The sequence below is a fragment of the Drosophila pseudoobscura genome, chromosome X (assembly GCF_009870125.1).
Source record: "Drosophila pseudoobscura strain MV-25-SWS-2005 chromosome X, UCI_Dpse_MV25, whole genome shotgun sequence".
In the NCBI taxonomy this organism is placed as follows: Eukaryota; Metazoa; Arthropoda; class Insecta; order Diptera; family Drosophilidae; genus Drosophila; species Drosophila pseudoobscura.
In genome coordinates, this window is record NC_046683.1 from 8,673,739 (window position 1) to 8,700,879 (window position 27,141).

General features: G+C 47.9%; 2 protein-coding genes across 7 annotated transcripts in view; one reads left to right on the forward strand and one right to left on the reverse strand.

The window, feature by feature from the left end:
* Window positions 1-27,141, forward strand: part of shakB (shaking B) — a 141,610-nt gene that overhangs the window by 85,909 nt on the left and 28,560 nt on the right. For 2 of the 5 annotated variants that reach the window (XM_033381601.1, XM_033381602.1), the window contains exon 3: window positions 21,726-21,885. In XM_033381601.1, coding sequence (XP_033237492.1) covers window positions 21,835-21,885 — 51 coding nt within the window. In that variant the 5' untranslated portion in view covers window positions 21,726-21,834. Of the gene's footprint in view, window positions 1-607; window positions 1,465-21,725; window positions 21,886-24,041; window positions 25,244-27,141 lie in introns of those variants that run through there. The other 3 variants (XM_033381603.1, XM_033381600.1, XM_015186457.2) reach the window with 3 other exon arrangements.
* LOC4815349 (glycerol-3-phosphate acyltransferase 3) lies at window positions 1,873-5,291 on the reverse strand. Of its 2 annotated transcripts, none has more exons than XM_001355008.4 (2): window positions 4,937-5,291; window positions 1,873-3,205 (listed from the first exon to the last, which is right to left on the reverse strand). In XM_001355008.4, the coding sequence occupies exon 2, from the start codon at window positions 3,198-3,200 to the stop codon at window positions 1,947-1,949; it is 1,254 nt and encodes a 417-aa protein (XP_001355044.1). In that variant the 5' UTR covers window positions 3,201-3,205; window positions 4,937-5,291; the 3' UTR covers window positions 1,873-1,946. The 2 variants fall into 2 exon arrangements, with proteins under 2 accessions (XP_001355044.1, XP_015041946.1); XM_015186460.2 differs by having other exon boundaries at window positions 1,873-3,220.

The window sequence follows — 27,141 nt, forward strand, 5'->3', positions numbered from 1 at the left end:
GTAGCTATCTCTCTTTCTCGCTCTACAACAATTGTATATAAACATCTAATATATCATCTTTGAAAACAATTAGTTGTCACAATCGTACATCCACGGGGGGGATGGGAGATGGAAACGACATCTATCGAGATCCCTTGAGCCTGGATACCAATCGACTCGGATCCACTTATACCACCTTTCACGGGCCATTCTTTGGGCTTTCCCCCAAGCTATACCGATGCTGGGACTCGGTCATGTCCACGACATAAAATTTGTTGTGGAATCCGCTTTGCATTGTCTTGGTCTGGGAGTCGCCACCGATTGAGTGGCTCTCATTGAATCACTTAACCGACGACACCCCACCCTAGAGCCAGTTGTCGCCACCTTAAGCGGAGAGCGGAGAACAACGACAACGATTCGCATACCGATTCGATCCATCAATTAGTTGTGCACTAATTGCACCCCACCATAATCCCCCATCCACTAGCCACTAACCACTTGCTCCCTCAGGTGGCACCCTAGTTTCCATACGGGAGGGGTCTCCACTCCCTCGTGTCCACTCTCAATCACAATCACAAATGCAACTGCAATCTGCAATCTGACAAATCAAATCTTGTATGCAAAACAGCAACAGCGGACGGGGAACAAGCAGCCAGAGCCACGTGAGGCGCCAAGCAATTTGTACAAACATTTGCGCAAACAAAACGCAAGCGAGCGAAGGAACGGAGGAGCGGAAGAGCGAAGGAGGCGAAGGAACAGCTGTACGGCCACTCCGTGGTCCGGCCGTCGCGTGACCCGCGAGTTTTGCACAATAAACAACGTAATTGCTCATAACGCGGCCCCGGGGCAGGAGTGGAGCCCTTTGAGGAGTGCTGTCCTGTGAATGACCCACGGAGGAGGCAGGAGCCGCAAAGCAGGGCGTCCGGAGAGCGGGAGAGTGCGAGAGTGGGAGAGTGACGATAACTAACCGTTTATAGCAATTATACGACCGAGGCCGAGGCAAACGGGCAAGAAGTGATTTGTGAGTGCGTGCCGAGTGTGTGTGTGTGGTGGCAGGTGGTGGTGGTGGCTCGAAACAATTAGACTCCCGGGCGGAAATCCACCCGGAAGAGTAGCACCCACTCGCACCCCGGCTGGCTAGATGTATAAACCGGACACCCTTACGCGCCGCGGCAGTCTGAGATCCCTGCGAAGCGCCCCCCTACTGAGCACGGTGCTGGAGAGCACACTCTCGCTGACCCGCATCCATCCGATCGCCTCGCTGGAACTGCCCGGCCTCGACTATGCCATTCAATCGCAATCGGCTCTGGGCGGCCTTGGCCACCATCGCGAACTAGGCACCTCCCTGCGCAGTGGCATTGCAGCGATCACAGCGGCCAGCGCCTCCGCCGGCGGCCTATCCCAATCGCAGAGCGCCCTCTTGGGGCGGTACGGCCCAAACGCCTCCATACGCCACAACGAGCGAAAGATTGTCCAACCGAAACGGTATGTCCGAAAACCTCTCTACTTACTCATCCATCCTGGTAGTGTCTTAGAAGGGACATACAATAAATGCATATAGATCTACCTGCATCGCAGTACGAGCACGAGCACGAGTAAGGTAAGAACGTGGTGTGTGAGATCCTTCCAGCCTTCCTGTTGGAGGGAAGATGGTGGTAGGTCCATTACAGGTTGTTTTCTCATACTTATCTCAATTATTTTAGGGATAAATACCATCAAAACTAGTACGTGTATTCCATTCAGAAGATCCCATATCATTCAGTATCAAACTCTCAAGAAATCATCTAGGAAATGCATCAGACTAGGGCGCAAGCCCAGTGCCAACCCCCGGCTCACTCGCTTGCCGCGATACGAGCCGCGATCGACCCAAAACTGTTTATATACTAGGGAGAACACCTTGCCAAAAATGTTTTATTCTTTAAACACAAACGCCAGTCAATAGGGCCAGCCATGCCGTCACCACTTGATCACCAGTCGCGCATGGGACACCAGCGCTTCAGGTTGCCATCCCACGGTAGGTCGTCCAGGCCCGCCCGGGCGGCTATCGCAGCCTTCACGCGATTGGCGAAACGCACTGGGGACTCGCCGGGATCGCGGATCATGGGTGGTAGGTACCAAATGTCGCAGCTGAGGCACCAGGAGGTGACCAGCATCAGCATGTACCGGAACATCGAGTAGCGGGTGCTGTCCCAGTAGGCCTCCCCGTAGCGGCGGTCGTAGCGGATGGCCACCGGGTAGACGACGTCGCTGACGGCGAAGCTGCCCTTCTTGAACTGCATTACGGCGGTGTTGTTGATGCACGTGCCCTCGGGGAAGAGGAGAATCGGCGGCTTGTCCGGGGACTGCATGTGCTGGCGCAGGGCCTCGCCGAGGGCCTCACGCTCGCCGGGGATGCGCCGGTTGAACCACATGTGCGGCGAGACCCGCGACAGGGAGCTCTGGAAGATCCCGAGAATGCCGTCGTGTCGCTGGCCGGTCAGCGAGTAGTGCACATCGCACATGAGGATGAGCACGTCCAGCGGATTGGTGTGGTTGCACACACAGATGCCCTTGGTGGGGCGGTTCTCGGTATTGTGGTATCGCCGCATTATCGGCACACAGTTGGCGTTCATGCGTAGGGTCTGGCGGAGCAGCCACTTGGCCACACGCCGGTTGCACGACAATCTGCAGAGGAGCCCGATCAGGGCCGTGCTCGCCGGCACCACCACCAGGCAGCTGAGGCACATCACCGTCCGCAGGGGCATCAGCAGTGCATAGCGAAAGAGCAGTCCCAGCATCCAGACCACTCGCAGCTGCCAGCTGAGCCGCCCCACATGCACCGAGAGGTCACGCGTGAGCAGGTTCCACTCACCCGCCGGCAGTGGGGCGGACACAAACCGGGTGGTCACATCGTCCTCCAGCACCAGCGCTATGCCCTCGGATATTATGTCGCAGCACAGCTCCATCTGGTGGCACAGCCGACTCTTCTGTTCGGACAGTATACTTTTGTGGCCTCTTCGGCGCGAATTTAGGCTCGACTTCCGCTTCTCCATGACCTCCGGGTTATGTGTCCAGCCCTCGCCGAGGCGCTGGAGTTCCTCGCGCTCGCTGGCCTGCCGCTCGGCCTCCAGCTGCCGCGAGCACCAATTGAAGAGGCACTCGAGCAGGCCCAGGTACACGTTCTGCATTAGGACCAGGCCGAAGCTGAAGATCAGGCCAATGGACACCAGTGGGACACACATGTCGTCTGGGAAGTAGAATTCTGTAGCACATTCAAACGAATAACTTCTTATTATGACAACTAAATGCCGGCCAGTGTGGCTTGGCTTTGTATCCGTGTGTGGCCTAGTGTTGGAAAGCACTCACTCAACTTAAGTGTTGGAAAGAACAAGGGCGAAAGCGTTCCAAGGCGATGAAGCTTGAAAGGAAAAATCTCTTCAATCCCCCAGCAACATTTGCCCCACAAATTTCCCAATTAAAGGCCCTAATTCAATTTGGCCCCCCCCCCACCACGGCTATTGCTGTCCTCCGTCCTGGCCTTCTTTGTTGAGCGCCCGAAAGACTTTTGATTTATTTAGCCAAAAAAGAGGAAAAAATTCAAGAAAAAAAAACCAACGAACGAACGAAAAGCTGGAAAAGCTGTAAAGGAAGGAAAAGAAGGAAACTTTGCCGTCGTCGTCGTCGAGAAGTCCTTTGCCAGGACAGGGTTTCGGTATAGGGTTTTTGGGCCCCGTTTGTTTTTTCATATGGCAATAATTCAATTATGCCATAACAAGGCCGCAAAATGTTTGCCCCAGGCCCCTGCCCCTGCCCCCGCCCCCGCCCCTGCCGCAGGGAAGTCCTGACCCGAAATCACTTAAAAACCACAAAAACTTCTGGCTTTGTTAATTCGTTAATTAAATGGGCCTGGCTGACTCCCGATGACAGCTTGTAAACAGAAGAGCCCCTCCCCCCACCACCAAAAAAAAGGAAAAACTTTAAGGATTACGCAATGAACGATGATGGGGGCAGAGGCAGGGGCAGGGGCAGGGACAGGGGCATTCCTTAAGCTGCCTTTCCTTCCATTGATTACATTGGGTGGCAACAATCTTTGCTTATCAAATGCAAACAACGGCGACAGACAACGTCGAACGGCAACGGCAACGACAACTCATTTAGGCCCAGGCCCGGCCCCTTAATTAGCATAGAATGTGTTTTAAAAAGCCACTTGAGCTAAACATTCCAAACACCTCCGCCACCTGACTGTGCGCATCCTCCATCGCCGTCGCCATCGCGGACCCATCAACGACTTTTCCACTTGCCAGCGACAACGACCTTAGGCGCTTGCGGCCGAGTCTGCGGAGACGCCTCCGCCTGTCTCCTGTGTGTGTGTGGGCAAGTCTGGGGCCGGACAGATTTAGATACTCTAACGAATGGATAACGAATTAAGGAAGAGCCCTTGTCTGCCAGAAGGCGTTTGTAACAGGTGAAAGCCTAGGCAGGGGCTAGACCTTGGCATCATGGGTATTTCAGAGGCCTAAACGAATCGAGATGATTGTGGATTCAGTAGATATCCTTACAGGCTGCTTGGAGTAGTGTATAGATCGCTTCGGTGTCGGGGCCTGGCTGCTGTGGGGGTCTCCCCGGCACGTGACGCTCGAGTGTTGGGATAAGCATTTCCGCTCTTCAGACGTAACACGAAAAAAGCCCTCCACACCCACCGCCAGTGACAAAGCGCCTGTTGTGGGCGCGTGGGGCGGGGGGAGGGGATGGGTGATGGGTAGGCAAATGAGGAAGCACAAAATGAAATTGTGACGCTGACGCTGGGGCACGCCCCCCCGCACGTACGCCCACCTGCCATTCAAAAGTAATTTAGCGTTTAAAAAACATTTTTCTGCCTGACTTTTAAAAAAGTTGCGCGTAATGCGAGTCGGGAGTATCTATGTGCGTGTGTCCGTGTCCGTGTGTCCGTGTGTGTGTGTGTGTGCTCAACACTCACCTGCTTGACGCCGTCACACGTTCCGAAGTCGATGTCGATGTCGTTGTCGCTGTCGCTGTCGTCGTCTGTCTGATCCGCCTGATTGTATTATGGCCCCACGATGCAGGACACGACAAGGATACTCCGCAGAGCTACCGGAACTTTTGTTTATTGACTCTGACGTCTCCACCGACCGGCTACGTGCGGGCTTAGCCGGCGTTCGGTTCGTGTCGATGGGGGGGGGCCCGGGGCTGGCAGAAATCGCGCTCAGATTGGATGTACTTGTGGAAAGATTCTCGGCTACGGGGGTGCGGTGGGGCGAAGTAGAGGTATAAGATGTAATGTATGTATATGTTATAGCTAGAAAAATATACTGCGGAATGGCAGGAAACTACTGTGTGACTGAATTCCCTATTTCAGTCTTGAAAAACTAGGGAAGGGAACACGATCCCCCAATGGTCAAGGGCCAGCGGACAGGAGAGGTGTGCCTTGTGCCCGGATAATCCCTGCTTTCGGGGACCCCATTCGAAAGACATTAGCAGCATTTTCATAAACGAAACGAAAAAAAGAACGTATAATTTCCCTGCGATTTGTAGCTCTTTTCTATGGCCCGCTCGCTGCCAAGTTAATTAAAAAAGTGTTTCCATTTGGCTTTGACCCTCAGCGGGCCAGCCGGCGAGCGACATAAATCCCTTTGACACTCGATGGCATCTCCCACATTGGCCCCAGAGCTCAGGGCCCCTCTCGTAATTGGTTTATGCCATTTACTTGGCTTGTTTACCCGCAGACAACATTTGCATAATGGGGACAGAAACAGAGCCCAGAAGCAGGAGTACCGGAGTACCAGTACCGGAGCACCCAGAAACCGGGAATCAAAAACAAGAAATGTGATTTATAATTTTTTGTACTTTTTGTTTTTGCTTGCGGAGCATTTTAATTAGCCTGAGACCCGGGCCCCCCCCTCCCTCCGGAAAGGAGATCAGTGGCGTCGACCCATTGGCTAATTATGTGCGGGGGGGTGGGGGTGGGGGTGGGGACAGGATGCTTGGCGGTTCGTCGGTGTTTTTGGTGTCATCAAGTCATTATTTAATATAAGTCCGCTTTGATAAATTATTTCCTGTTTTGATGGACGCTACGTGACGAAAGTTGTCAGACCAAGGAAGTGGCCACCGGGTGGTGGGAGGGGGGAGGGGTGCAAAACGTTTTTGATTTGCGGCCACGTTAAGGAGTTTACCATCCATTCATCCATCCATCCAGCGGCCATCCAGCGGCCATTCATTCACTCCCCTTCGTCGTGGGGATTACTTTGGAGGTTTACTCTCGCTGTGTTGTGCGTTTATTTGCAGCAATTAATCAATTTGGCCAGCGCGGTTTTTGTTGAATAAGTGATAAAGATTTATCACTTATACCCAAACCAAAGCAGTCCTCGGTCCGCAGGCCCTAGTCCACTTCTAAGGACCCCTCTTAAAGCGCATTAAAGTCTGCATAGAGACGCAGAGACAGAGACAGAGAGAGAGTCGAGGGCCGAGTGCCGGCGGAGCACTCAACGTTCATTGAACCAAACATTTTGACTTTTGCGTCTGAACGCACATGAAAAGCTCTTGGAAAATGTACGAATTGAGTGTGCCAGAAAAGCGTGGCGCTGGGGCTAGTCGAAGCGAGGGATTCGGTATTTATTTTTTGACTAAGAACCGACAAAACTGCTGTCATACTCTTGTAATAAGCAGAAGTTGCGGCCAGTCCCAGTCGAATGCTGGAATGCTCTCTCCTGGCTCCTCCATCAAAATCTAGATCTAAATCGTAGGAACAGGTGAATAGGAACAGCGGAAAAAAGCTAGAGTTTTGTGAACCCTAAGAGTACGATGGGAATGGAACAATATCACCATGTTTTCGGCTTGGGATCCATAGCATAGATCCCATCTGTGGTCTTTAAAGCACTCTCCATTCCCCTATTAAGTTTCTGCGGGGTTTCAGCCCGGATTTTGTGAATAGGAACAGCGGAAAGAAGCTACAGTTTCGTGCACTCCAAGAGAACGATGGGAATGGAACAATATCACCATCTTTTCGGCTTGGAATTGCTGGATAGTAGTTTTTAAAGCCCTCTCCATTTCCCTATTAAGTTTCTGCGGGGGTTCCAGCCCGGATTTTGTGAATAGGAACAGCGGAAAGAAACTAGAGTTTCGTGCACCCCTAGAAAACGTTGGGAATGGAACAATATAACCATCTTTTCGGCTTGGGAATGGTGCATCGATAGCATAGATCCCATCTGTAGTCTTTAAACCCCTCTCCATTTCCCTATTAAGTTTCTGCTGCGATTGCCGTCCGGCTTTTGCCAAAGTCCAGCGACTCTCGACTGTTTAAAGAGCATTCGAAGCTACAACCCGTTGAAATATTTCAACATAAATCTTTAAAGAATGTTAACGCCAGCAGCACAGGATATATACTGCCCTGTCCGCCCACTCCCTGTTCGGGCTGAATTTTTCGACCTTTTTTCCCCAGACCCAGACCCAGACCCAGCCCCGCCCCACCCACTCGCCCAAGCTGCAGCATGATGCAGCAGCAGCAGCAGTGGCAGAGGGAACCCGGGGGTCAATGCACTCGCCCCAGGGGCTCTACGGAGGATGGAGCCGTAGTCGGAGCCGGAGTCAGACGAGTTTCGTTCGCCGATGTTTACGTTTTGAGCCGCGGCATTTTCGGGGCTTGTCAACGCCATTGCCATCCTGGAGGAGGTCCTGCCAACTTATTACTGAAAAACTGAAGCCGCCCCGAACATTTTCTTAGGTGCAAAAAGTTGCACTTTCCTGGGGGGTGGGGCGGGGGGGGCGGCGGCTGCAGTCTGCGTGGTGTGGTCGCCCGGTCGGATGGTCGGATGGTGGGCTCCCTCGGATGGCTGGTTTGTTGCCGTGTTAAGTGAAGTGTAGGCGCAAAGGCGAAACACGCGAAACTTGTCGGTGCAATGTAATAAATTTCGAAAACGTCCAAGCCCCCCGGCTATAACGAATGGCTTGCCCAATGCACATGGACAGCCGAGCGGCACCGCCACCACCCCATGCCCCCATGCCCCCTGCCCTCCTGCCACCATGCCCCCTGCCCTCGTGCCTTGTTAGGCCGCTGCAATAAGTCTTTTATGGCTTAGAGTTGGTTGGTTGGTTGGATGGTTCCTCCACGAGAGCTGGAGCTGGAAAACTTTTATCATTAAAGTTGAAAGGTAAAATTCGACCATAAAAAAAAAAACAAAAACAATAGCGCACAAAAAACTTGAGAAACGTGACTCACGAAATCCGCTCACGTGACTTAGTCAATAAAGCGGGCGAAAGTTTCTACAAGAAAATATTTCCAGTGTCCGTCCATGGCTTGGGGTCATCGCAAGAAGTAGGGTCCTGTTTAACATAGGAGTATCTCAGGGAGTGCTTCAGGCGATAAGCAATTTCTGAAGCCGCCCTGATTGGGAGGACCTTGTAGAGGCAGGCACCAACAGCAGGGGCGGTGCAGACGAACAGCTGACGAGTTAACAGTGGCTCGCTCTGTTAAATTGCCCAGGCTTTGTGGACCTTTAAGTGAAAGAAGAGACTGGCTCTCGCGGGGTCATCGCAAGAAGTAGGGTCTTGATACAGACCTGTTTAAAATAGGACTATCCCAAGGAGTGCTTCAAGCAATAGAGACCTTTTTTTCATGCTAACAACAGAGCGATGCAGACGAACAGCTGACGAGTTAACAGTGGCTCGCTCTGCTAAATTGTAGACCGAAAAATGGGCTCATCTTTGCCCAGGCTTTGTAGAACTTTAAGTATTTTTAATGGAAGAAGAGACTGGCAGAAACTGTTAATCTTTTATTTCCAAAATTTGGTCTTTTTGTTCATTTAATTCCTTGCGCTTTTAATCGATCGTTTAATGCTTACATTTAGCCACTTCATACCCTGAATCCTTTTGTTGTATTTGCCAAAACCGAAACCGAAACCAATACCGAATATCGTAACAGTTTTGCTCACACACTTAGCCGCCAACAATTTTAATCGATCGCACTTGTGCGCCATTGAATACGAATACCCTCAATCTAAGTACCACCTCTTTCAGGTAACTGAACTCTCGTTTAGCCGCCATTCGGTGGCACCAGCCACACACCCACCATCCACCACCCATACACCCACCACCCATACACCCACACACCCACCACCCACACACCCACCACCCACCCACACACCCACTTTATTTCATTTCATTTCCTGCCATTTGCAATTTTCCATTTCGGGTGCACATTTATTGATTTCGCCATGCAATATATTTGGCTTGGGGTTAGACCCCCACGCCCCACCCACGCCCACGCCCCACCCAGGCCCCGCCCACGCCCCGCCCACGTCCCCCCCCTCTATGTAAAGTGTGTGTGCCCTTTTTTGTTCTGCTTGTGTTTTTTTTTTTTGGCAATTTGTTAATTGTATTTCATATGCAAGCGTTGCATGCACTGAAAATTTTATTAGCTCTGCTCCCAAATGCAAATATTCGTAGGAGAGTGGAGCCTGGAATCAGCGTAACAATAAATTGAAAAATAAATGGAAATAAACTGAAATATGCATGGCATGTAAATACAGGAAGTCGATGCCTTCAAGGCTCTCCCTCTCCCTTGATTCTATTTAATATTTTTGCATAGTTCCCGCCTTGAGCCTGGGGTTCTGCCTTGTACTCGTATTGATTTCGGTTTCTCTTGTTATCGCCAAATGGGAAACCGCTTTGGGGACTCTCAATGGCAGTGCCTCAATTAGCCTGGCATTCTGCTGGACCAGCTTAAAGCTGGGATATCCCTTCCCCCCACAGCCTTACCATCGAAGCTCCAGCTGTCTCTGTCTCTGGCTCTGCCTCTCCCTCTGCCTCTGTCTCTCCCTCTGCCTCTGTCTCTGGCTCTCTCTCTGCCTCTGTTCTCCCCCGCTGGCTATGCAAATTCAAATTCCTCGTCAAAATATTACTTGCAAAGTAAACGCGTGTAACTCGGCACCGACTACGGAGCCCGGAGAATGGAAAACCAAACAAAAGTACACACAAAAGTTGAGCAGAGTACTCCAAGAAAGGCAACGACGAAAGGAAAAGTCGAATTTCTAGATACACTAGATACACCGACTCGTTGGATCTTTGATCAGTTTGTAATTGGCTATTAGCATCCTGTAATTGGCAGGCCCCTTGTGTCTGGTAAGCTTTTGTTTGGGGACCCATCAAGGACCATCTGGGGCTTGGACAAAATCTGGTTACCCGCTGCAAGTGCAACAAAATATACTACATGCGAGTACAACTGCAAATATTTTCTTATGCTTGTATGAAATGCAAGCATGTAAATACAGGACCCTCCCCATCCCCCACCCGGACTGACATGCATAACTTTTTCCGACACAATGCGGCTGCAGTCTTCTCTTGTGGCACCATGAAAAAGAAGGAGAAGGCGAGACAGACGAGGGCTGTTTGAATAGTAAGTTGTTCCGTAACTAAACTCCAAATCAAACTCTTCTTCGGTCTGCTTTTAGTCCGTGGTTTTTGGAATTCGTAGCATACTTTTTGGGGACAACATTTGCTGCCAAAACTTTGCCTTGGCTCTTTTGCTTTTTTCAACAAAATATTAATAGCAAAAGAAGAATTTGAACTTTCTATGAAAAGTACGTGCCTGCCTTGTGTGTGCTGCCTCACACACAGCGCACTTCTGGCCTGACAAAACAGAGAAAAAGAAAACAAAATTAGCATAAATGCCCCGCAGAAATGGATGAGCGGAAAGTCATCTTTGCACTCGGTTTTTCTTCTACAAAAAGTGATGGAAACATGGCCTAATCCAGACATGGGAATAATCTTAAAATCTTTAATTCCACACGCAAAATCTTCCAAAAATTACCAGTCCTTTGTGGCTTCCAATCAGCAAATCTATGGCATTGAACTTTCCCATTTTTCCTGGCCATCAAAGCGGCGGGCGGGTCACAGCAGTCATGAATATTGAATGGCCACGAATTGAATGAACGACGCTAGTGCGACTCGAGCGACTCGTGTGCTCTAATCCCCATCAAAGGGGAAAATAATTGGGCATAGATGTACAAACGACGACGGGGCCAAATTGGGTTCCGCTGTTGCGTTCCCATAATTTTCGCTTGAATATTTAAATCTAGCAGGTTTCCACCTTGCCCGCCCCCCCCTCCCCCCCAGCGGCTGTCGCACGTATAGTTAACAGTTTGCCGCCTGCAATGGTTGTTTTTTTGTATATTAAAATTGAGTTTTAAATAAGAGCCGTTCGGAGAGGCTTTTCCGATTTATCGCCCAGGGAAGCATGTACGGAGTATACGCCCACAATGCGGTCTCTCTCTGTCTCTCTCTGACGCAAAGAGGAGACTTAAGCTCTGGGCTCTAGCTGAATCGATCGATCCGGGGAGCATTGCACATTTCATAATATCCTGCTGGGATTTTTAATATCGCAATGGCTTTCACTTGTTTACCGCTTTATGCAAATTTCATTGTGAGTCCCCGCCCCCGTCCCCCGCCCCCCGTCCCCTTCCGCCCTATTGAGCACTTTGATTTGTGTGTGTGCCTGTACATACACCCCCATATATATATATATATGTATGTATATCATTCTGGTATATGCCTGATTGTCTTTGGGAGTTGGCAATTTATTTACTCTTGTCCATTGCGTCGTGTCCTTTGGCAATAAAATAAACATATGAAGAGAATTAAAATATTAAAACTTCAACTTAAAGACGAGTGGAGTGGAGTGGAGAGGAGTGGTGTGGTGTGGTGTGCATAAATCAATAAGAAATAAGGAGTAAGGAATCTGTTTGGCAGATGGCTTCTTTGGGTTTGTCTGAAACTTCGCCTAAAGACGCAGCGAAGGGGCGGTTTTCACAATATTACGCATACGCCGTGCTGCCGTTTGCCGTTTGCTTGGCAAGCGCCTCCTCAGCCCACGGCTGAGGGTGCGACGAGGGAACAATGAAAATTAATTATACACCTATGTGTGTATGTGTATATTGAATAAATTCATAATTTACCCAAGAGGCAGAGACGAACGACGGACGGACGGAGGTCATGCCAAGGGCTCTTCAAGAGAAGAACTGCACTGCAATGAATGCAATATGAAAAGCTAACAATTAAGAAAATTATTCAAACCAATATTGCGTATGGAATGCCGAAGAGCTCGAAAGGAAATTATGGCAAGCACTTCTGCGAAATGTGTAGTGAATAAACGTATCGGCACGAGTACGTACGTATGTATATGATGGCCAATCGATTATTTGATTACTCAATCAATTAAAACCAATCGAAGGCAGGACTGTTGTGAGTGCGTGCCGGAAAATAAACAAGCCCACGATTGTCCATCCGCAACAAGGTAATTGCTCGCCAAATGTCTGCCGAAGGGGCAGTTATCGAATAACCAACTGCGAGTAATTATAGGTTTAGTCGCCTGTTGTCATTGCAGAGTCAAGCACATATTTCATTGGATTGATTGATGGTCTTGGGGGTTTATTCAACGCTCATTGAACCAAGCAATTAGAGCCCGCATACACTTGGATTTACAGCCAAATGAATGGGTTAATGGAGAGATGTTAAGTACAAAATACCATGTATATATCTATTAAATAAAATAAACTAAACATTGATTATGTGTGGGACCTCGATTGGCAGTCAGCCCTCCCCGCTCACTAGCTCTCTCGTTCCCCTCTCTCTGGGCTGGCCATCATTTGGCCTGCACTTAAGGCCGATGCCACCCAAATTGGCCCATTCAGGTGCCCGCCCGGCACTCAAAAGCTTACCCAGGTGCAGTGCCACGTGTAGATGCGGGCACGAGCTATGGCCACCATCAAATCCTGCTGCTCCGCCATCGCTCTGCGAAAGTGTAATTAAATATCCATTTAGTGTACATTACGTTTCCTTTTTGGCCGGGCCAGCACACAGGGAGAGTGGGAGAGCGGGAGACTGCGGCTGAGCTGGGTAGACACATTACCAACTTTTCAAAAAATAAAAAGCAGAAGAAGAAAAACCCTTAAGAAAAAGACAGAGTGGGGGTGGAGGGGCAGAGTATGGCAAAAGAAAAGCTAGGAAAAACACGAACCGCTTAGCCGGGGTCTGAGGCAGAAGTTTAAAGAGCTGCTTATGTCTAAATTAATTTAAAAAGTTCGTTCACTTGAAAAATCGCAAAGGTCCCCCCGCCCCCCTCCCGCCGGTCCGCTCCGGAGATGGGAAACGGGAGAGCATCCTCTTGTCGTCCATTTTGTGGCCGCTCGAGAGTTGCCCGCGGCCCGGAGCGGGACCTGCGTCCCTGTTGGTTCCCTGGTGTTCACTCGTTTATTAAAGATTATGCTTATAATGACGACGACAATGACGACGACAAGCAGGAGATGAGGAGGAAGGAATGGGCAGTCCACTCCGCCACTCCGCCACTCCGCCCACTTTGCCCAGTGCCATTCCATCTCCTGGATGATGATGATGATGATGATGCTGCTATTTTCCAACATTTTTCTTCTGCTTTTCTCCAAACATTTTTCTTCGGCCGCTGTCCGCTGTCTTCCCATTCGCACTGCTCTTTATTTTATTTCATTTCATGCTTTCTTCTACTTCTTCTCGTCCTGCTCTTGTTTATCATTCCATAGTCCTTCCCCCCCGCTACCCGTTTTGGACGTGTTCTTAGCGCTTCTGACAGAAGTCCACATCGGGCCGGATCCCCGGCTTTGGCACTGCTTTTGGGCTGAAGTGTGACGTGATTTGTGTCGAGCAGTGCTCTACAGAACTCTTCACTCCCCCCGCCCCACACGTCAGCTTAGCCAGAGGAAGGGGCAGACACAGTGCAGCGGAGAAATATATGCGTATCCTCTGTTGAGAGTGATCCTTGCGATCCCAAACTCTGGCTTTCGAAGACTTTTCTGCCTCAGTGTACGGGAACACAGGACTGCTGTGACCCATATAGAGCTTCTGTTTGGGGACATGGGGACTCCCGCCATTTGACAGAATTCGTGCCACTGTCGTTGCCGTTGCCGTTGCCGTCGTCATCATCATTGTCGTCAGAGTCGTCAGAGTCGACGGCGGCCAAATGACTTGGCCATTGTATGTGTTTTTTTTTGTTTTTTGGCCCAAAACCTTTGCGGTGAGAGGTGGCCGCCCGCCATTGTGTGCCCCACCGGCCGCCGCACCCCTTCTGCGGACGGTCCGTCCATTGTTTCTCCTCTCTGTTTCATTTCTATGTCATTTCCGTTGGCTTTCTTCATCGCTGCCCCTACCCTGCTGCTGCTGTTGGCATTTCACAGCTAATTTCAACGAGAAATTTTTGGATCGTGAGATTAGGGCGGTCGCCAGGGGGGCTCTGGAACTAGAACTGGAACTGGAACTGGGGCTGGATCTGGATGTGGATGTGGATCTGGGTCTGGTGTGGGCTTGGGCATGGGGCTAGGCAGGACAACCATAAGTCATCCGACCGCTTGCCAGAGTGCGCTTATGCAAATTTGTGCCAGCTGACAAATGGGACAGCATTTGCACAATGCCAAAGGAGCGGAGAGCGAGGAGCGGGGAGTGGGAAGGAGTGAGGGTTGAAGATTTTTGGAGCTGGTCCTGCTCCAGCTCCTGGTTCAGGTTCTGGCGGGGGCGCTGGGGCGTGTCTATATAAATGTCATTTGCGTCTGTGGATGTGGATGTGGCTGTGAAATCAGGAGGCAGGAGGCACTGGCCGGGAGGAGGCACTGGCCGGGAGGAGGCCGGCCTCTCGCTTAGCCTGACATGATGATGATAAAGTGCACATTAAAAAATATTTGCCATTGCCTTTTTTCGTTGTTTTCTTGTTGTTTGTTTCTTGTTGTTTGTTTCTTGCTGGCTGTTGCGTTGTTCGTTGTTCTTTCCCCACTTGGAATTATTTATGTGTCGAGCGCGTTGTGAATTTTAAAACTATGGCAAAAGCATCAGAGGCTGCGGGTAAGAAATATAAGTAGTTGAAGAGAAAAGCAGTCCTGATAATCGGAATGGATACACGAAAAAGTAAAGACCTTTCACTCTTCGATACGATAAGTTTGAGTCCTCTCGAACCTCTCCAATTAGGTAAAAAAGTGACCTACTTCGAAGAGAAAGATTCAAAAAAGTTACAGTACAACGAGTTTCGTCTCACTCGCTGGAAAGTAGCGAGACTCGCTACTCGCTAGAACAGAAAGGAGAGACTTTGGAAGCCAGTGAAAAATGAAAATGAATGCGGAATCAATCGGAGAGGGGAAAGAACCCCGTTTAAACATGGTGAAGGAAGAAGCAACCAAAGAGGATGCAAATCAAGATGCCGACAATTACATAGATTCTTTTTGGTGGCTGGAAAATCAATACAAAGCAAACAAGAAACCAGCGAAAAAATACCGAAAAAGTGACAGAAAAATCTGCGCCAAATGTGGGGGGGGGGGGAGGAGGAGGAGCACTCCAACCAGACCCTCATCGCTTAGCCCCGCTTTGTGGCCTCCTTCGGCCTGGTGGGAGTGCGGGAGTACATAATCATTATTACACATTATTATATAATATAATGCCGCCGCATATAATTCACACTTGCACACAGACAGCCACAGCAACGGCACACACGTGGCACGCCCCTGCCGCAGCCTCAGTTACTGCCTCTTATCAACATGCTGCAAGCCGCACAAATGAAGTCTTCTCTTTTAATTTTTTTTTCGCCATCCCTTTCGCTCTGCCCCACCGTCTCCGCATCTCCGCGTCTCTTTCTCTGTGGCCCACACACACGCACATAAAATTATTTTCTTCATATAATAAGTGTAATAACTTTCATGTGTCGCATATTCGGAGCGAGCACAGGAGCACAGGAGCATAGGAGGAAAAGCTAAGGGCTTTCGGAGAGCTAGGAGCTCTGTGCAAAAAGGGAAAGCTAAGGAGTAGCGAGCAGAGCACAAATCATGGCAAAAGCGGCAGATGGAGGGATCTACGAGTCCTTCTTGAAATGCGTACACGCACCCATCAGACGACTGTGGACTGACCGGATTTCTGCTTTATAATAACTGCATTGACTTTAACATTTTTATACCCAGGAAATGGCAAACATTCGAAAGAAATATATATATAAATCTTCCACTTTGGATGCAACCCTCGCTGATAGCTTGCCACACTTTCGAGTTGTGTCCCAGTGTGCGTGCATATCTGTGTGGTGGGAGCACTTAAATGGAACTGACTGCCGAGTGCGTTGTCCTCATTTGAAGCACAGATCCACAAATCCCGCGACGACAATACAAAATCCCCCATCCAAATGGAGAAGAGGGTATCGTGTCCCTGGCTACCATCTGGATAAGATATCCTTAAAGTTCTCGTTTTGGGAAGTGGCACAAATTTAGTTTCACTCGCCAGCGCAGAGCCACCGCCGAACCACCGCTGAACCACCGCCGAACCACCGCTGAACCACCGCCGAACCACCGCCGAACCACCTCCGAACCACCGCCGAACCACCGCCGAACCTCCGCCGAACCATCAGGGAACCACCGCATAACCACCAGGGAACCACCGCCGAACCACCAGGGAACCACCGCTGAACCACCGCCGAACCACCAGGGAACCACCGCCGAACCACCTCCGAACCACCGCCGAACCACCGCCGAACCACCGCCGAACCACCAGGGAACCTCCGCCGAACCATCAGGGAACCACCGCATAACCACCAGGGAACCACCGCCGAACCACCGCTGAACCACCGCCGAACCACCGCTGAACCACCGCCGAACCACCAGGGAACCACCGCTGAACCACCGCTGAACCACCGCCGAACCACCGCCGAACCACCTCCGAACCATCAGGGAACCACCGCATAACCATCAGGGAACCACCGCATAACCACCAGGGAACCACCGCCGAACCACCAGAGAACCACCGCCAAACCACCAGGGAACCTCCGCCGAACTATCAGGGAACCACCGCATAACCACCAGGGAACCACCGCCGAACCACCAGGGAACCACCGCTGAACCACCGCCGAACCACCAGGGAACCACCGCTGAACCACCGCTGAACCACCGCCGAACCACCTCCGAACCATCAGGGAACCACCGCATAACCATCAGGGAACCACCGCATAACCACCAAGGAACCACCGCCAAACCACCACCGAACCACCGCCGAACCGCCGCCAAACCACCGCCAAACCACCGCCGAACCACCGTAAAGCCACTGAGCCACTGATCCACGAAACCAAGATCAATCAAGAGTCAATGCCGTTCGATTGACCTTCTATAAAGTCCAGCAATGGCGGCCTCCCAGAGCAGCTGTTGAAAATCATAAGGAAACTCAAAAAACCCACACGAGAGACTACCCAAAGAGGACTCCACTCTGTTTGCATCGAATGTGGTAACGATTGGCTCCTCCTACATTAGCCAATGTTGATACAAATGGGCAGCGAGTACTCGTACCTGTGATATACACACCAGGGGCCACAGGACTACGTGCACTCGTGGGGAGCGGGCGGGCCCTCCTTTATTCGAAATGCATTTTGCGGTCATTGCTCGTCCGTTCGCTGGATGGCAAAATGGAAAACAGAATTATGCGCAATTATTTTGGCATTGGCATTTTCCAAGCTCTGCCAACTGACCTCTTCAGCTGGGCAACCGCAATCCCCCACCCGCCACCCGCCACCCGCCACTGGGCGCTGGCCCCCGCTCGATTTGTTTCCATGCAATTTAAGCGGCTCAGCAGTGGGGTGGGCTTTGGGGACAGCAGGACAGCAATTACAGGACAACAAGAAGGCAATCTTGAAGGACTCGCCACAACAAAAGACAAAGGACAATATCAGGCACAAGAGTAAATTGTGGCTGGGCAATTAATTGGCCCCCGCCAAAGGACAGACAGGACAGCCCTCTGCCAGGGTTGTCGAAGGCCTCAACATGACTGGAATCGCATCGAATGCAATGGATAGTCCTTATTAATTTTGTTACATGGATTCGAAGGGAATTTAATAACCAGATATTCCTGACAAATGATTGTCGGAACGATTGGAATTTTCCTTGCCAAGATGGCAGGAGATTTGTGGTTTTTAAGGGAAATTCATTTTGAAAGTGATTCCCAAATGTGCAACCACAAGATCTATCTATCTATGGATACCCATGTGCATTCACTGATTTCTCCCAGTGTATTAGCCCACTTTTGTTTTTGCATAATTGCGCTTATTACGCTGCGAAGCCAAGGAGAAACGGCATCGAAAGAACAGCAAAGAATATCAAATAAAGGCAAACAACAGTAGCGATGGGGAAAATCTGAAATATAAAATTCCGATGGCTTTGTCTTCATATGCAAAACAATTTCATGGCTATCTGCTCCCCTGCTCCATGCGAGAAGCTGTCGTCTGGCTGACCCCCAGGGGCCCTCGAGCCCGCCCATTAACTGTTGCAGGGGCCACTGCAATGCCGCCTGTGACAGTGCCTCAGTTGTATCCGCATCGCCACTAGAGACACGTGATGCCAGAGCGAAGGAGGCAGATTTTTGTCGAGTGCCGCAGTGAGTGGAAAGAGTTTAACCAACAGAAAACTACCCTATATTACAACTAAAACGGTGGAAGACCAGTCAGATCTGTCAGTCAGAAGTCTAACGAAAAAGTCCATCCAGACGAGAGTCGAGTCCGTACTTCCCTGCCAACTTCCAGGGCCAACAAGTTGAAGGAAAAGCCTTAATGGATATCGACTTGGAGGATACCCTACGGCAAAGCAGCAAAAGATTAACGGACAATTCAGGGAAGAGAAGAGGGAAATGGAAATCCCTGCCCAGCAACCGATTTGTGGGTGAAATCAGAGCCAGCTGCTGCATTATGCAGTGACAGCGATATGACTGTGTGGGGCATGCAAATTTTAGACACATAAGCCGTCTGCCTGTCACAGAATGGAAATCATTTGGTTAAAATGCAAAATGTTTGCAAAATTAGTTCATATTTATTTAGCGAGCAGCCAGTGTACTGGACAGAATTATATATCGATCGAATACTGGCAGGGGGTACCATAAATCAGAGGTCTCAATGGGTTGGACACAGTGATATGACATGGGACACCCCCTCACCTTTTTGAAGCAGGTTTTGCGGCCAACATTTTTGGAGGAGTGCCCCTCCACCGCCTCAAAAGTTGTTGAAAATATTCATCCGATGGCGACTGGTATTCTTTACCTGTGACTTTTCAGGACTTTCACTGATTTGTATCTTTAAATAGAAATATTCGCGCTCCACTTCATGGCCATTTCGGTGCCTGCTTTTCTTTCTCAAATTAAATAAACTGTTCTCTTGGCCGCCGTTCTGATGGGAAGCGGGATGGGGGGGGGGGGGGGGGGATTGTGGAAAAGGAAAAACACATTTATCTCGATTTTCACGCTGTCAGCAGCAACTCAAAAAGGCGACAGTTTGTAAAAGATGCGAAAAAAAACCAAGAAAAATAAATAAAAGAAAAAAAAACAAAAAGTAAAAAGGTGCCAGGGACAAGCGAACCGCAAGGAACCAAAGGCAAACCGAACCGAACCGAGGCGAAGAGCCTGCACAAAGTCAATTTCAAGATTTATTTTTTGCAATTTAACATTTCTGTTACGCCTGTCAGCCGAAAAATAAAACAAAACGAAGACCCCAAAGTGAAACAAAACAAAGCGAAACCGCCGAAATATTTCCCAGGAAGAACGTAACGAACAAAGTCCTGAGGCGTTCAACCCTCCAGAAATCGGTGGAGACCCAGACTCCAGACGCAGAAGGTGAATGCGGTTACAAAAATAATAATAAATTAAAAGCTTGTGCCCCTCCAGCCGAAAGGTCAAATAATTTCAATAAGACAACAACAACAATAGCAAAAGAGAGTGGGCGACGACGCCGAAAACAAGACCTCTGCAAACTGCCACGCCCTCCCTGGAAGTACACCGCCCTTCGTCTACTAAAGCCCATATTGAAATGCCGAAAACAGGGCCAACAAGTTGAAGGAAAAGCCTTAATGGATATCGACTTGGAGGATACCCTACGGAAAAGCAAGCCAACGATAGAGGCGACAAAAAGAAGAAAGATTAACGGACAGTTCAGTGAAGAGAAGTGGGAAATGGAATTGGATGTAAGGGATAGTAGGTTCCACTGGCAGTATAAGGGACAAGTTATCGAAGGATTAGAATAAATACAATTTGGTGGACGCGGAAACACACTCGCTCTCCTTGGCATCCGGAGGAGAAAGTGTAGCCAAAGGACATTTTGAGAATACAAGTAATGTTTCCGATGCTTTTTAAGTATTTTCAATTTCGTTCCTTCGGAATGGAACTGGGGCTGGGTACGGGTCTGCCCTCCGTCGCAATTTGCTTTGTACTCGAATTTATTTGGCTTCTAGCGACCCCTAGGAGGTAGCTGGGAGGCGTGGCACGGGGCAGCGAATGCAGACCGAGCTAAAGTTAATATGCACAGAGTCCAAGGTCCGAGAGGCTGTGGAAATTTTGTGGAGGCCAGAGCAGCAGACGAGAAATTTGTGTATGTTGCTCTCGAAAGTAATCAGCAAGCAGTTAGCCTCCTCCACCCAGAAACCCCCAGCTCCTGTAGCCACTACGCTCTCTTTTTTTCATTAATAATAAATTAGGCGCACACCGGAAACGGAAATGCGCGTTGGCAGCCAGCCCAGGACTCAGACCAGACCAGAACAGCAAAGTTTATTAGTTTTCGTTCTGGGAATATGCAACATTAGGAAGATACCATTCTTGCATTTTTTAGGAATTAAATTCCAGACAAAATTCCACAAAATTCTTTCCGCTTGATGATGGTTTTTGCTGGGTCTGTGTGCTCACATGGGAATCCAATTAAACGCGCTGCTAATCCAGAGAAAAGCACAGAAAATCACAGAAAATCTCCCTCGCAGCTAGATGCTTGAGTCAATAGAGTAGTAAATGAAGTCTTGGTCTTTATCAGCCAACTGGCATCGCTTTTGCTGAATGATGCACAGCGAGAAATGGGGTGGCAAGCCGTAGAAGCCATTGGCGATGGTTTGGTGACCCCGATCCCTCTCTGCAGAGTAATATATCCCTTATGTACCATCTGATCTATGCCAGGATGTACATGCTTTTTTTCTCTTGGTGTACGAATGGGGAGTGAGCATCTTGCCTCCCAGTGAGTGTCTGTCTATCCGCGTCTTTGGTTAGTCAGAGCTTAAAAGCTTGGCTAATAAAAACGGGAATTATGCGTGAGTGTGTGCCAGAACAGGGCGTGGTAGGAGCCGGAAACGAAGGGGGGATGGGAGATATGTATATGTAGATGGAACCGGAAATGAAATCGGAGCTGGAGCTGGAGAACTCTCCCTGTTGCTGGAGGCAATTAAGCGATAAGCGTAATCTACGTTGTCAATTCACACAAAATGCGTAAAGTCGTCAGCCGAGGAGGATTTCAATTAGGGAACGCAAAAATTCCACCCAATATTCCCCCACTATCTTGCCACTGTTCCCCCGCCCCTTCCTCCATCTATCTATCTATGTGTCCTCCCTGGCCTGGCTGTGGCTGTGGCCTTTGCGCATATTTCATGAACACCACACACACACACACTCGCACAAGTGGATGCCTGCGGTGGAGTGGGCTGTGGGTGTGTGTGGGGATGGGGATGGGGACGGGGATGGGTTGGGCCACTAGTAGACCCACTAAGTGCGGCCAATTAGCACAAAGGCAGAGGAAAGTGTTTCCGTTTAAAAGATGAGAAAGGCGAGCACCTCTCGAGTGACAATTTGCTTAACGTTTAAATTTAGATGCGAGGGCCAAGTCAAGCACTGGATGACCTCGACTGAGGATAAGCCCCAGTGCATACGCGTGTACATATCAGAGAGACTCGTCACTGATGTTGTGTTGCGTTTCGTTGCAGGGTTCTATCACGCAAACTAAAGCCACATCTTGTTGCGGACACCGTTAAGCAGTATATAAGTCGGGCCCAACGCACAACCAAAAAGGGTACCCAAGAGCAACAAAATAACATGGAGTTTTTACGCGGCGTCTATGCGTTTATGCAAGTGAGTAGATCATCGGTGAGTGTCAACTGTTTCCTTTTAACAACTGTACTAATCCATATGAACTTGCTCTATTTTTATACCGCCTTTGGTTCATTGAATGATTATACCATACCATACTCTACTCTACTACCACTCCAACTCAACTCAATTCAATTCAATCTCAATCTCAATTCGAAACCCAAACGCAAAAACAAAAATACAATACAAATTGAGTTTAAATCGTAAAACCACAACCGAACCAAAAAAAAAAAAAAAAAAAAAAAAAAAAAATATGCTTGAAAAGCAAAAAACAAATCGAATATGTTACTACTACTTTCTACTACATACCTATTACTACTACTACCACCACCACTGTTGTAAGCGTAACAAAGTATCGAGCAAAATACCAGATAAATACCAGAAAATACCAAATATAAACCAAATAAATGTAAACAAATTACACTGTACTGCCCCAAAAACCATACTGTACCACGTACATCCATCCTGTATGTTGTATGTACATCCAAAGCCAAAAACTAACTCGTCGTGAAATCCATGTGAGAGAAGCAACCCTGACAGCCCGTGGACCACAATCTCAAACTCGAAAACAAACCGAATCAAGTAATCACCACAATATATACATATGTATATATATGATATCACCACCAAATAATAATGCAAGCGCTGAAGCAACAGCTGACAAATGAACAAACACTCTGTAAATGTGGCAGTGGATGGGCATAAATGTCCTTCCAGATGCCAGCTTCCAGAACTAGCCTCATCCGTACGAGCTGGCCCCAAAAAAAGAAACCATTCCATTCTCTTTTCTGTTTCCCCCCGCCATGTTTTTTCTGTTGTTTGCGTTTGAGTTTGGAGGCCGTGACTTTTCAACCATTGCCATTCCATAACCAAAACCCATAGATGATAATAATACCAACAAGAAATGAAAACAAAAAAAAAGCGAAAGTAATATGAATAATACATAATAATAATACATAATAATAATAATAATATACTTACCGTGAGACTTAACATTCTGAGCGAACATTTTCAAAAGATCAGAGAACAAAAGGAAACAAACAAATGAACATTCACATAAATTGCAAAAAAAAACAGAAAAAGAAAAAAAAAGAGTACGAAAAAAAAATGAAATTAATATGCAAAACATTCATCAAGTAGGATTTTGAACATGAAAATATCAACAGACAAAGAAAAAAAAACAGACAAAAAGCCCCTTAAAAAAACGAAACGAAAGAAAAACCCACAAAGGACAATCTTAGGAAAATGATGGCCAAGAACAAAGCAGCCATCTCTGTCTTTTTGCCACTCTCTCTCGCCCACTCTCACTTTCACTCGCTCGCTGGGCCTCGCCGGGCAGGGAAGAGAGTTGGTAGCGCCATCACAGACCCATTTTTGCCCATTGTCCATTATAACCATTGTCCAGCCATCCGCCATACCCATCTCTCTTTCTCTCAGAGCTCTCCTCTTTCTCTCTTTCTCCCACCAGAATATACAGAATACACATACACACACACACACTCTATACAAGCGTCTCTTTCTGGCTCACACACATACCATACACAGATACAGACACACACCCACACCCACACAAAAGGCAACCCAAGTCTCTGTCTCTGTCTCTGTCTCTCCTTTTGTCTATGTTCAGTTTGATTTTTGATTGTAATTGGCTGTGTAATTGATTGATTGATATGCTTAGCTAAAATCTACAACTATAACTATACCTATAGCTGTACTATATCTATGTCTATGTCTGTCTCTATTCTCGCTGTTTGTGTGTAATGAAAATTTTTGGCAAGAAAATTATTGTACGATTTTAACCGTTCTTATAAGTTTAGCTCTAGAACTCTTTGTTTTCTGTGTGCGCGTGTCTAGGCTTATGATTTCCCCAAACACAAGGCACACTCAGAAACACAGCCCTAACCGAAGAGAAGTCTCTCTCAGTCTCCAAGTCTCCAAGTCCCTGTCCCTGTCCCTGGGCCCATCTTTCTCTAACGTTATAGTATCTACCTTTCTCCGTCTATGAAGGGTAACATGTAATTTAAAACAAATGTTTTATTCTTTATATATATATATATATCTCCGAAACCGAAAAACACAAACGAACCCAATATACCAAAACCGAATCGAATCGAATCGAAACCCAACCGAACCGAACCGAAACATCATTAAAGGTTGACTACAGCAACAGCAGCATCAGCAACGTAAGCGGAAACGGAAACGGCAACGGTGAAGCCAGCGGCGGTTATGAGGCAACCCTGACAACCCTGCCCAGCGACGAGCCGGCGACGATCTCAAGCAGAAGATCCACGAACAGAACAGCGAACAGTGCAATCAGGACAATAAGGGAGACCGAGCCCGAGACCGAGGCAACGGCAACGGCAACAGCGGCCACAACAGCAACGGCCGAGGAGGCTGCCGCCACATGGCCAGGCCAAGCGCCCTCGCAGCAGACCAAGACCAAGTCCAAATCGCAGACCAGAAGTCCTGCCCAGAAGCCCCAGCAAAGTCAGAGTCAGAGTCAGAGTCGCCAGCTCCTACAGACAGCAGCACCAGCAGAAACAGTACAGGACAGTTGAGAGTGCGGCAAAAATGTGGGCCATCGATATCGATGCCAGCGGTAATCAAGCGAGAACTATGTCGGGCAGAACAATATGAATAGCGAACGAACACGAACGAATGAATAATGCTAACGAATGTGATAACTCGTATGTATATATAGCCACGTATATCCATGTATAACAATTATTTACATATGAACTTGCAAGCAGAAAACCAAACCAAACAAAACAAAACAAAACCAAATCAAATCAAAGCAAATAAAACCAAAAATCAAATCGTAATCAATATCAAACGATAAATCGTGACGCAATAAAGGTAACGATACTACGATATCGATAATTAAGCACTCTAAAATAAAGTAAAAGAAACTCACATAAAATAAAATCAAAGAAAACAGGGCAACTATCAATAGGTGGCCTTAGATTGTGTGACTGAGATTTAGGAATGAAACAAAATCGATCAAACGATAAGTCAATAAAATAAAGCAAGAAGCGGATAGTCGATAACCGATAATCGATCATCGATAGCCGATAGCTGATAACCGATAAGCAATAATCGAGCAACGATCAACGATCAACGATAGGACGTGCAATCAAATAATATCAAAAGTAATCGAAAAAGCGACTCTGAACAGAACCAGAACCAGTAAACGAACTGCAACGAGAAGGCCTTCCCTTCCGAGCCAGAATCGAGAACAACTGCTCCACAACTGCTCTGCACCCCCGAAGGGTTGGTGGTGCGTGTGTGTGTGTGTGGTGTGCCCACGCGGGGGCGCCCATCCCCCCACCCCGCTAACGCAAAGTGATAGAAAATGGTAATTACAAAACAAGCAATTCTAGTTAATTTACCACTAAAACTAACCCCACAAAACCTCACACCTCCACCTCTCCACCTCTAAACCCCTCAACCTGTCTACCTCCTCACCCTACCCAAACGAAACCAGCCCCCATAATCAACTTCAACTCAGTCTCGATCCTTCAATTGATCTATCTGTCTATCAATCTCAAGGTTGACCAACCCAAACCCAGCCCGCAAAAGAAGGGTCTCTCGAATGCCCCCGCCCCACCTCTATCTGTCCATCTATCTCTCTATTACACTTTGTTTTACACACCTGATCTATGCGTTGTTTTTGCCTTATAAATATTGCATATACGTATCGTAGATTATTATTAGCTCAAATTACGCTTATTTATTTATATTTTAGCTTTACCTTTCGAGTCCCCCATTCCCCCTAGCTACACGGGGCGCCATCTGGCGGCCTATAACCTTTGGTTATTATCATTAACTTTGCTTTGGCTTTGTCGAATTTCGATTCAATCTGTCTCTCCTATCTCTATCTTCTCTCTCTCTCTCTCTCTCTCTCTCTCTTGTTCAGTGAATTTGTTTGATTGTGTTTAACTCGAGTAGAGCCCGCGATCCAGGAGCCAGAACCACAACTGAACAAAAAAAAAACAGAAAAAACAAAACAGAACAGAACAGGGGATACAAATTCAATAATCGTCTATCGATATTCTATCAAAAAGCAGCCGAACCGCGTAGGACACCAGCTAAAGCCAACAAGAAACATAACCCAACGACAACAGATTGCTCGCCTGCTACCACAGAATATGCTGTCAACGTCAGCGATTGAAAAGAAATCGTCAAAACGAACCGCACTGATATAAACCAGATTAAACAAAACAGAAACCTAATCAATGAAATCCAAATCAAAAATTAAACCTCAAATGAAACTGAAACTGAAACCAAATCAAATTTAATACAAAATGATGTTTGTGAGAAACCCAGCGTATTGTCTCTCTGCTGGTCTTTTTATCTCTATTTGTATCCCTACCTCTCTCTAACTCTCGATACTCTCGATACTCCCGATACTCTAGATACTCTAGAAACTCGTATTTTTGTATCTCTCTCTGTCTAAACCCCTATTAAAGCCTATAACTATAACTATGATTGACTCTGATCTCACACACACACAGACACAAACACACACACGCACAGACAGAATCCAGTAAAACAGATTTGTAAAAGTATAGTAAAGTGTTGCGATTGCCGCCTGCGATAACCGCTAACCGATAACCGATAGGCATTGCAATAACGCTGAGTGCCGAAAGTGCCACCAAAACCGGAACTGAAAGAAAAAAACTAAAGTAAAAGTTACTTTTCATTTGATTTCAATTATGATTTTCCACATCTATCAATAACGATGACTATTTATGCGTATCTAACTAAGTAAATCCAATCGAGTATATCGAAATTAAGTAGGTCTGGCCTTAATGCCTAGCAAAACAACCAAGAAACAACCAAAGTACTTGCCAACATACGAGACGGGAAGCCGAAATCTGAGATCTGAAATCTTGAATCTGAAATCTGAGAACTAAAGGTAGCCGTAGCCCTAAAATAGCTCTATTGCCGCGTATATGGTGTTCTGTGTAAATATTTTGCCAAAATCAAAGGCGACGATCCCCAATGCGGGACCCAAACAAACACATAAAAGCAAACTTGAAATTGAGCAAACAAATCCTCCACCTCATATGGAACTATCGCCAAGAACCCAAAAAAGAAAACAAAACGAAACCCCCCTCTCTCTGTCTCTCTCTTTGTCGCTCTCTCTCTCTCTCTCTTTGTCTCTCTCTCTCTCTCTCTCTCTCTCTGATTCTCTCTCAGTCCAGAAGCCTGAAAACCCTAACCTGAACTATAGATAAATAAACCTAAATT